At 38.3% G+C, this 11826-nt stretch overlaps 1 protein-coding gene across 1 annotated transcript in view; it reads right to left on the bottom strand.

The window, feature by feature from the left end:
* The window catches only part of LOC122808588 (DNA topoisomerase 2-beta-like), a 252391-nt gene that overhangs the window by 164415 nt on the left and 76150 nt on the right, over positions 1 to 11826 (bottom strand). The window contains exons 5-7 of the mRNA XM_044079545.1: positions 10358 to 10421; positions 6985 to 7130; positions 474 to 571 (exon numbers count right to left, since the gene is read on the bottom strand). Coding sequence (XP_043935480.1) covers positions 474 to 571; positions 6985 to 7130; positions 10358 to 10421 — 308 coding nt within the window. The remainder of the gene's footprint in view (positions 1 to 473; positions 572 to 6984; positions 7131 to 10357; positions 10422 to 11826) is intronic.

Below are 11826 nucleotides of genomic sequence, written 5' to 3'. Positions count from 1 at the left end.
AGGTCTGTGAACAGGTGGTCACTCTCCAACATCTAGTACTGCAGTCTTTTTACAACCATGTCTTATATAGTTAAGTAAGACATGTAAACAGCTCCATGATGTGTGGTTACCATCAAGCCAGAAAGGCAAAGGTAACACTGAGCTTGGACCAGATGCTGCAGCATCCTCACCCAGGCTGCTAACTTCATGATGCTCTTGGCACTCTCAACAAGCAGAAAAGCAAACGGAAAGTGTCCAGCTCAATAACACTGAAGACAGTCCTATGGAATGGGAACAAAGATTATTTTTCCCAGTTTATGGTCATCACAAGATTTAGAGTTTTGGAAGTTCCTTCCACAAGGACACTACTCAGGCAGTCCCTTAACTAGGCCATTAGACACACATTTGTATGAAGATGAATGCACAATTTAGACAACTCTCAGAGATGTACACCTTGTAAAACAGCTCAGCATTTGTATTTCTGAAAATCTTACCTGCTTAAATTGTTTCTTATATGCATTGCTTGCAGTTTCCACTGTAAATTTTTTGCTGAAGATGTTACAGACTTTAGCACCAAAACCATTTCGACCACCTTAGAAATATAATAAACACATTACACTTCCATAATAAGAGGCAATGTAGCAACACCTTTCATTAAGAACAAAAGGATACTTTGATCATAAAAGAAGAAGCAAGGTACACAAAGCAAAAACAAGTTCAGAACTCCACATAATAACCTTCATATAGACCTGGCAATTTGACTGTTAGCAGCAACAATACAATCAGCAAGGAAATACTCATTGTGATAATAGGAGGTACTGTCAGCCATGCCAGGCAAAGCAGGGTAGTGGATGTATGACTTGTGCCAGCACAGCTAGCTGGAGTTTTGTAAATAATTGTATATCATTAGTATATCAAACTGATCTATACATATGCTTGTGGTGAAAATGTATTTGTGGGCTTTGCTTGTGCTAATTGTGTTAAAATGTATCAACAGTGTTCCCTGCTGAAATTAAGAGAAATGTACATGTATTATGGTAACTGAATTAAATGTATATGTTTTACTAGAGGACACTGGCACAGCAAAGGTAAACCAGCTGGTTTATTTTAAGAAACATAAGAGAAATGTAAATGAGCTGTTAAACCATTAAATGGCACCCTGCAGTGCTAAATGGGACCGGAGACAGTAGGTCTGGGAGCAGCCATTTATTTATTTATTTATTACATTTGTTTACCAGGTAATGTCCAACTGGGCCAGAAGCCCATTTTTCAGTGGAGACTAGGGGAGAAAAGCTCCTGACATACAGTAGAGAATTCTAACTAATACTAACCAATATAATAACATTAATACATTTGATAAGAAAACAGTGTATACATCAAAAGCAAACAATTACTTATGTACTGACATGCAATTCTTATACTAACATATGTAACAATATTAATCATGTTTGATAAGAAACAGTGCATGCATCAAATGCCAACCATTACCTATGTACAGACACGAAATACAGTTTCAAAACAACGTGCTTGACCATACATATAAAAATAGGAGACATATTTAACAGTGCCAAGAATGGTACCAACTAAGCTAGGTAAACTTGCCTAGGATATAAGACTAGTCTAGTTACTAATAGGAGAAATGTAGGTGAGATGTTAGTTATGAGGAGATAAGTGGTAGTTATAGGGTTGTGCTAGTTAGGAGAAAGAGCAGTAATCTAAGATATGGATGGGGTGTAGCTGTAATAAGTTAAATAGTTGGGGAGTGAGTAGGCTTAACCAGGAGTATGGCAGGGGCAAAGCCAATGATTTGCTAGATGTTCTTTTAAGAGGTGTTTGAACTTATGATAATTAGGGTTTTTGCTATGGGTTGGGGAAGATTGTTCCAGAATTTGGCAATTTTGCAAGAGTAGAGGGGGTACCTAGTGAGTTATGGCATTTGGTAACCTTTAACATAAGTTTGGTTGAGGACCTGAGTAGTTTGTGATTTATATTAAGTTGTATTAGGTAGGTTAGTGCAGGGCATTCATTGGGTTGGTGAATTATTTTGTGGACTATGGATAGCTGATTGAGTGTTAACAGGTTAGGGAGTTCCAGCCAGCTGAGTTGGTAGAGAGCTAAGCAGTGGTGGGTTCTATTTGGGTTACCTGTGGCAAACTTGGCAATTTTGTTGTAGCAGATTTAAGACTATTCAGGTCAGATTTTCGTAGGCTGGCAAATATTTGGAATCTGTAGAGGAGTGTGGAAAGTAGTTATGAGTGGGCGGTAGCTAGACGGGCACTTTCAGGGTACCTAGTCTGGTGTGGACCTTTTTGATGGTGAGGGTGATGTGACTATCAAATCTTTGGTTATCATTTATTGTGATGCCAAGAAGTTTGGTTTGGCTTGTGGGTTATATATTGCTTTTTTTTGAGGAGAGTATTGTTAGAGGGGACTGGCATGTTTTTGTTTTGTTATTTTTGAAAACTATAAGTTTAGTTTTGTTGGGGTTTAGCATTAGTTGGTGATCAGTGAGGTATTTTTCAATATCTTGGAAAGAAATTTGTATTTTTGCATGTAGTCCTTGGGGTGTGGGGGCAGCACAAATAAGAGTGAAATTGTCTACGTACTGGACTGTGGAAGCAAGTTGGGTTGCAGAGCTGATGATATTTGTAAAATTTTAAAGAGACGGGGGGGTAAGATTGGAACCTTGGGGTACTCTGATAGAGATGGGGAGAAGGGGGGAAAGGGTGTTTTCCCATTTAGTGGCTTGCTGATGGTTAGAGAGATAGCTATGAAACCAAGACAGGGCAGATGAGCTAAGGCTATAGGAAGACAGTTTGTTGAGTAGGGTTTGGTGGGAAACGGTGTCAAAGGCTTTTGACATATCAAGGAAAATGGATGAGACTATTAGGCCTTCATTTATGAGACTTTTGGTGGTGTTGGTAAAAGATATTAGGGCATTGGTGGTGCTATGTTTAAGTCTAAAGCCATGCTGAGTGGGGGAAAGGAGGCTGTGATGGATGAGATGGTATAGAAGTTGGTCGTGGATGCATTTTTTCAAGATTTTAGCCAAAGGGAGAGGATGGCTATGGGCCAGTAGTTAGTTAGTTAGTTCTTTAGAGGTTCCACCTTTGTGTAGGAAAATAATGTGAGATATTTTCCATAGAGAGGGGATGTACTGCTCTGCAACTGAATGGTTGATCAGGACTGATATGGGATAGGCAATTGATGGGCCAGCTATTTTGAGGAATTCTGTGGGTAGTAGGTCAGCTGCTAGACAGCAGGGTTTGAGTTTGGAAAGGAGTATTTTTATGTAGCTAGTTTGGATGGGGGTAAATGTAAAGGGGTTGGAGAGTAGTAAAGGGGGAGTGGGTATGCTTAGAGTTTGTACTGCTGGTTACCTAGGAGGGATGTGATTGTGTTAATGAAATGAGTGTTGAATTGTGTGGCTATGGGGTCTGTTGTGTTCAAGGTGACAGGTGGAGGGGTTGGGACATAGCCTACATTGAGAAGGTTATTATTGTTTCGCCCAAATTTTTTTGAGTTGTTTTGGTGGATTTGTTGGCATTTGTGGATGTAAGTTTGTTTGTCTGATATTATTTGTTTCTTAGCAAGATTTCGGAGTTGTCAATACGAGATGAAGTTTTTTTCTTTCTTGGCAGTGTGATATGTTAATCATGCTTTGTCTATTTGTTTAAGTAGTGATTTGGTGTCTTTTCTTAGCAGTGGTATGTGCTTAGGTTTTAGTCTTATTTTTCTTGTGGGTGTGAGGTTATTATCTCTTAGCTTTTTTAAAGAAGGGGGAAATGTTATAAATGTTTCTGGCTCCTAGCACTGCTATAAAATCTCTAAATGTGTATTGTAGCAGTCTGCTAATGTCCTGTCTCAAACTTCAAAAGGAGATATTGTGACCAGATGAGGTCATTCTGCAAGTCATCTTGGTTATTATATTTTACAGGGAGTAATCTCAGAGCATAGAATATTCTGTTTTGGAAGCTTAACTAGAAATACCCTCACCCACAGCTTCTTGCCTTGCTGTAGTAAGTAACTTAACTAGGAAACTGTGATTCATTTAGATTAGTCATGAATATAGTGAAGCTTAGTTTAGCTATTGTTTTTCTTTATTTGTCTGATTCTGTCCATTAATGTTCTTTTCAATATTTCCTGTGATCTGAACTCTGTGGTTTACTGTGAATATGTATTCAATATTTTCACGGTCTTTTATTATTTTTATTAAATACATTTAAAACATTTATTGTGGTAGGTCCTTTTAGAAAGTATTTAACCTTTGAGAGTGCTTATATTTAGTGACACTGTGTGGGCCACTCCAGAAGGCCTAGTCATCTTGCTCAACTATCATTTGTATTAATATTAATACTACACAGTATAATTGGACACCTTTGTCAAGGGCCTTAGAGTACTGATTATGAAGTGTCTGGTGGCAGTGAATCTACCTTATAATCTGGGAAAAGTTGATAGAGCAAGTAATCTGTGCCAGCCTTTCCCAGGTGTGTGTATATATATGTGTGTGTGTGTGTGTGTGTGTGTGTGTGTGTGTGTGTGTGTGTGTGTGTGTGTGTGTGTGTGTGTGTGTGTGTGTGTATGTTTGAGGGTGTGAAAAGTAAATCTTAAAGAGTGTGTGTCAACTACTTGGGGCAGGGACACGAAGCACTGGGTTCACAGAGAGGGTGCTGGAGGACTTGGCTTGGACACTTGGCTGAGGACCTAACCCTACAGCTGTACCAGTGGGAAGTCTTACTGGGATCTGGAGGGAGACAAATACAGAGACATCCAGACCCTAGGGTGAGTGTGTTCCCTGTGTGCGCTTAATGGAAATTGTACCTGATGCAGAGAGGTCTGCATCTGGAAATACTGAGTGTATCCATTTGTATTCCAAGTGCACATCCCTCTCCAGTGTCAGTGGTGAGGATTCAGGCTCCTTGATTACTAGCCGACATGGGGACGGCACATACTGGTGGCCATCACATACTGGTAGCAGTGGTGGGCATTACACTTATGAATGTCAATTAAGTTGCATTCATAACTGCACCATCTAGTATATTCTATTAACATACTAAAAGTATAAAAAGGCACTGACAGAAATATATAAAGATGATGTGATTTGACTCTTTAAGCAGCAAAATTAATTAATTGAAATGTACTAGGTGAACACAAACTGTGCAGCTATGCAAATGATAAAGACAGAAAGCAAGAAACAGGTATACTGGTTTGATCTGTACTGAGGGGTAAGAAAGTGAGGCAGGACTTAAACTTAAAGAGGGAATATAAGAAATCAAAGTGGGAAGGGCGTCATGTATGAGATACCAGGCTATAAATCATCTATTCAAATGGTTGTCAGTCATGTAATCCAGGGAACAGAAATTAGAATAAAAATATAGCAACAATTCTTCAATAAGTTGTACAAAAGTTAATGTGGTTAGCCTTTCAGGGTAATAATAATTAAGTAAGAGATGTAAGGTGACAGGAAAGGGTGTTTGGACACTGTACTGTAAATGAGTTGTCTAGGTCAAGGGGTGATGAAAGACACTGAAGACGGACATAAATTACTATATAGTATTTTTGTGAACAAGATTTGTAATAGCTGTATTATGACTGCTATGGTAGCCAACTAATGTAGTTAAGTACTACTGTACGGTAATGTTGTGTAGGAGTATTTATTATAAAGCTTCCAGTTGTGTGATATAACTTTGCCAGGATAGAATTTAATAAATCAGTAAACAATTGGCAATGTGTGAAGTTTAGTAGTAATAACACAATAGCAAATGATTTTGTACAATGAACTTAAAGGTTCCTCACTATTTTGCATGTGGAGATAAAACTCAGATTTTGGTCTAATGTGGTATCTAAGGAATCTGTAAGAAAAAAACTCAAATTTACTACCAAGTAAAACTCTATGGTGCAGAGCTGTAAAGGTATTCCAGCATTGCATAGTTAAGGGATTTATATGTATTTTTGGCTTAAAAATCAATTTTCAGGCCAGTTTTGGCAACTGAGGTTGCTTCCATAGCCTTCCCAGTTAACCACTGTTCTCTACATTCTCTCTTCCATAGGTGAAGCAAATGAGATTATAACTGGCTGGAATAAGTGAGTATGAGATTGACAGGAGAGCAGAAAAGTGCTAAACTGTATCAGGTATGGACACATTTGTAACCTGTAATGACTGGTCAAATATTGTAACCTGTAATGACTGGTCAAATACCAAGGGTTGGGAAGTGGTGAACATATTCCCTACTGATGAAATAATGGTTGGAAAAAAGGAAAATGACTAGTTAATTCTGAATTCCTTTTTTCATAAGCATGTACAGCCTGAAGAGGTTGAGCCAGGCCAAACACATATACATCTCTGGACAAGAACAGCGGCCAGTATATCTCTGGGAAAGAAAGGGTCAGTGCATCTCTGGAAAAGAAGGGGAGTTGGTATTTCTTGGGAAAAGAACGCATTCAGTACATCCATGAAAAAGAAGTGGGGGGTCAGTATATATCTTGAAAAGAAGGGGGTTCAGTATGTTTTGGTAAAAGAAGGGGGGCAGTACGTCTCTGGAAAAGACGGGGGTCAGCATGATGTTCGCATTCTATACCAACAGCTTCAAAGTGCATTTATGTTGGTTAGTTGTTTCTGTCCCCCAAAATGTTGGCTGAACATGGTCCATAACAAACATCTTACTCAGGTTAAATGAAACTGTGACACAAATATTCTGCAAAAGTGTATGTGGAAAGCTGACATTTTGGCCTAAGGGTGAGTGCAACATTAAATCAGACAGATTTTCAGCAACACCAAATACACGAGGCTTGAAACAGAGCTTCAAGGGTACCCAACAGGGGCATCTTTTATACATTCTATTGAAACTGTTCTAAAATGCCCTAATATGAAAGCAGAGATCATCCCATTTATAGACTACATAGATAGACAATACATCAATGCATCCTGTAAAATAACTTTTTTTGTCCAGAGGCTGCATTTCCAACCCTTCCTAACCACCAGCACCAAGAAGAAAGCCCACTTACCAGTTATTTTTTTCTGATCATCATCATAGTTGCTAGATGTCAGGAGGTGACCAAAAATGAGTGTAGGAACAAGCATTTTCTCTATTTTATGTTGTACAATAGGGATTCCATTTCCGTTATTCCAGACTCTGATCATATTTCTTTTTCTGAAAAGAAAAATAAATTTCTTGATTAAATGGAGTGATGTTGTTTTTTTAGAATTATTCTTACTCTGATTACCCGTGGAAAGAATGGGACATGGAATGAGGACATGCCAGTTCTGTGGTATAGAGAGAGAATGTTCTGTCCACAGCCCACAAGAGCTAGGATTGAGAAAGGACCTGGGTGTGGTATAGAGAGAGAATGTTCTGTCCACAGCCCACAAGAGCTAGGATTGAGAAAGGACCTGGGTTGGTATAGAGAGAGAATGTTCTGTCCACAGCCCACAAGAGCTAGGATTGAGAAAGGACCTGGGTGTGGTATAGGGAGAGAATGTTCTGTCCACAGCCCACAAGAGCTAGGATTGAGAAAGGACCTGGGTGTGGTATAGAGAGAGAATGTTCTGTCCACAGCCCACAAGAGCTAGGATTGAGAAAGGAACTGGGTGTGGTATAGAGAGAGAATGTTCTGTCCACAGCCCACAAGAGCTAGGATTGAGAAAGGACCTGGGTGCTTCCACAGATTGTTTGTGAGGGTGGCAATCAGCATCTGGTGACAAGTTGCTCATCCTGGTGGGGAAGGGAGGCAACAAGATCCCCTGAAATATGGATGTGTAGCAAAGGACAGGAGTTCTGGAAAGCAGCACAAGGGACTGAGATGTGCACACCCACCAAGCAGCATTCTCTGTAGCTGGACAATAGGCATATGTTCAGAAGTGTGCTAGCTTCAGTGGGCCCAGGTCTCTGTTTGCACAACTGTGTCAGGTTGCTGTGTGTGGAGGTCCTATAAAAATACTCTACATCATGGTGGCCTGGAACATGGAGAAGAGAGGAGGAATCAAATGGGTCAGTGGAAAAAGGGGCAGGGCATACAGAACATAGCAAAAGTTACGTCTCCTCCTCTTCCAGGTGGGCCAAATACTGTACCACCTTAACAGCTTCACTAAGAAATCCAAGGAGACTAGCAGAGAGAAAAACCTACATGGTGATATGTGAGGTTTGTTCAGACTAAATATTGTACTGTTCTTATTTACCTTTCTATGAGACTACATCTACATTAAGAACCTCACTACAATGTTCTTTTACTACAGTTAGTTAAAGGTAGACCTCAGTGACTGCACTGCCAACAATATGAAAGCAGAAAATGTCAACTAAATGCAAAATATTACAATTTTACTAACCATGATTAAGACCCTGGTTTTGTTTCAGGTACAGCTCTCCTACCAAGTTAATTTTCAAAGAAACTACGTACTGAGGTCCATTCAAAAAAGAATGAAAAACAGAAGAAAAATTGAAGGATAATTTATAACGGTAGGTTTTCCTGCAGACAAACTTGAGTTCTTGCACTTTTGTAATAGAAACATTAGTGGCTAGCACACCAGCTGTGGTATAGCCACCTTTAATTAAGCAAAAAAATATATATATACTTTTTATAACTCTACAGTTTATATAATGATTTGTTTTCAAACTAGCATTATTCAAAACTACATGTAAACGGTACTGTTTCAGCTTTTTTACATCTACCATGTCTGGTATAGCAGATGTTGTCCTGAGTTAATTTAGCACCATCCTTATTTGGATTTACAGCACCTGGAGCAGACGGCAATGGCTACTTGAATGGACTGTTGACGGATCCTGTAGTGGAATCTGTACCTGGAGATCTCTGTTTAACAGGAATCCTGCACATAGGGATCTGGCAGATCATGACTGGATTTGTCCATCTTACTCCCTGGTAAATGCTCTTTATCTGGAATTTTCAGCAAATGTCCTCGACTTCTCCTGTGCAACTGAGTATCACCTCCCTGTACTATGTTAGGATTCAAGCTTTAATGATAACCAACTACAGATGCAAAAAATGGAGGTTTGTGACCAACATTTTAATCTGGTATCACTTTAGCTCTTTCTCCTTTCTTTAGAAAACGTGTATTTCCGCAGTTCTGTTAAAAAAAACTGTTTCTTCTTTAGTTGCTTTTTCTTAAGATTGATTGCCTGGGAGTTTCAGTCTCATTCTTCTTACCACTAAATGAGAAGGAGGCAGCCCTTTAGCCAATAGTGTGTGTGGGGGTCTAAATTGAGCCCACTTACCATGATCTTAAATGAGGAGATTGTCCAACATCCAATAGTGGGGAGTTTCTAAATCCAGCCCACTTAACATCAATAAATGAGAAGATAGTCCTACAGTCAACAGTGTTTTTTACTTAATCCAGCCCACTTGCGATCAGTAAATGAGAAAATCCAACTAATTTACCATTAGTAATTATGAAAGAAATAACCCTATAGCCTATAGTGGGGAGTTTCTAAATCCAGCAGTTTCTGAATGAATTCCTCTTTGGCCTTTTATATTACATTCCTTCAATATGTATTTTTACATAATTTGCTTTACTTGCTCATATGAATATGAGTATTCTGGCTTCAGTGTATTACACTGACTCTCTTATGTCTTAAAAATGTGTTTTTAAAATCATTTTTACTTTGAATGATACACACATTGTGCTGCGGAATTATACCTGTTATCACCTGCTGAGATATTCCATGTCTAACAAACTCTGACTTAAGAACAACGATTACTGCTATAGCCTTTGTATGCCTGAGTTACACTTCTGGGTATTTCCAATAGCAGTGAACACATTATTCAAAGTAAATATTATTCTGCTAGAACAAGTCAGCTCCTACCTTCATCCAAGGTAATGTTGGAATTTTATGAGACATCAGTTCTTCTTTTGGAGTTTGGATTCTGTGCATGCCACAAGATGAACAGTTTCATATATTTTACTTTTGGTGCCATATCGGGCCAGTACATGATACCTTGTGCTTTTCCTTTGCATACAAACATTCCTGAATACAATACATGCATTTTCAAAAGAATCTTACTTCTTAGCTGAGATAGAACAACAGGTTTTTCACCTTTCAATAGCTGACCTCATATACGTGAAAGAAAATTTGCTAGGCTGTACCTCAATTAAGTTGATACAAGTCTACAAAGTAAATGCTGCAAGAATGTATTGCACATAAATATAGAGAAAAAACTAAAGATTGCAAAATATTTAAAATTTTAACTGGCAAAGCATCAGCTGAAGACAATACAAGAATTCAAATAACAATTCCTAAATTGGGTAGCAACTCGGCACCATAAAAAATCTACTGCCAATCATTAGCGGACCAGAGTTCCACTGTTGTGACCCCTAACCGGGGAAAATCATAAAAGACAAACAAACTTTACATAGCAAATTACTTACGGCTCAATAGATATTTTGATGCAATTCATTTTTTCATCCATTTGCTTGTTATCAGCAGCATTCACTGAAATTGGAAAATGAGAATTTATGCAACGGAATATCACATTTCAATATATTATTAAGCGGCATTTTAACAAATGTCAGATATTATTTCTTCATGTCTTGTTAAAAAAACAGACCTCTTAAGAACCAATAAACAATCAACAGTCTTGAACATCATGTCATCAGTTTCCTGAGGACAACATGGCTATTGTTTCTGATTAGGACAACCAGGATGCAGCAAGCCTCACCCCCCGATGGGACATGGACTGACACTGCAATTATAACTTGATGCCTCTTATATTTCAAGAAATAAATGTTTGTAATAAACAAATTGTTCTTAAGAAGATCAGAGATAAAAAAATAGACAGTTTAATGTCCATCGGGGGTCTTCACCCTCAGCACCCTCACACCACAAAACTATACGCAGTGGCACTTAAAACTGTGTATACAGCAGGGAGTATTGGTGGGAGCAGACCTCTTGCTGGATGTGTGTAGTCTTTCATTCACATTGTCAGTAATGCTCATTATTAGTTTCAGAATGTTTACTTTAACCTTATTAACTTTTAACTGTTCAGAAAATTAGAGTAACATTTAAAAAAATGTCTCAGCCATCATGCTTAACTGACAGACCCATGAGAATCTCAAAAAAAGTGAATACTGCCCACACCTGCACAGACTACAGTGGTATGCCCTAAAGTAAACAATCGCTGACAAAACTTCATATCTGGCAAAAGAAATATTATTAAAAAAGGGTCATCTTAAAAATTATCTACCTTAAACATTAATTCATAAGTTTACCCGAAGGCAAATCTTCAGATTGGGTCTATGAAATACTATAGGGCACCTAAAATGTTAGTCTTAGTAGAAAGCAGCTTCAGAAATATTTCAAATCTTTTAGCTTCAAAGTAGCAGAATGAAGACAAAAAAGCACAATTTATGTTATTTACTTTTTGTTGACTAGGTAAGTTCTGATAGACCAACAGCCAGCTAAGGAAGAACCAAAGTTATATTTATATTGAAAAGAGATAATTTGATGAGAGCAGTGGAAATAAATCCCTGCTTTCAAAAATAAGTGTAACGTATTATGCAAGGGCAGTAAATCAGAAATATCAAAAGATGAAGAAACCTGTATGCAAGCATTAACTACAAGAATAAGGTTGTTGAAAAAAAATTGAAAAAGATATATGGGGAAGAAATGGATGTGGAATGAAAGATGGAAAATTCCACCACTAAATGTAGGGTACAGGGTCTATATTATTTAGTCAAAAGTTGCATTCATTGTACCTCCATTCAACGAATACTAACCAGCGAACACTCACTTCAGCAAATGGTTTTCCCAGGCAAAGGAGTTACTTGGCCAACACTCTGAGCACCACACACAGAGCATTATATCAAATCCACCCAGACGGGGGTCTGTGGTCCCCACA

Source organism: Protopterus annectens, chromosome 8.part0 (assembly GCF_019279795.1).
Source record: "Protopterus annectens isolate FY-2018-M chromosome 8.part0, PAN1.0, whole genome shotgun sequence".
In the NCBI taxonomy this organism is placed as follows: domain Eukaryota; kingdom Metazoa; phylum Chordata; order Ceratodontiformes; family Protopteridae; genus Protopterus; species Protopterus annectens.
Note: the sequence above shows the minus strand (reverse complement) of the source record. Positions and strands in the feature narration are given on the sequence as shown.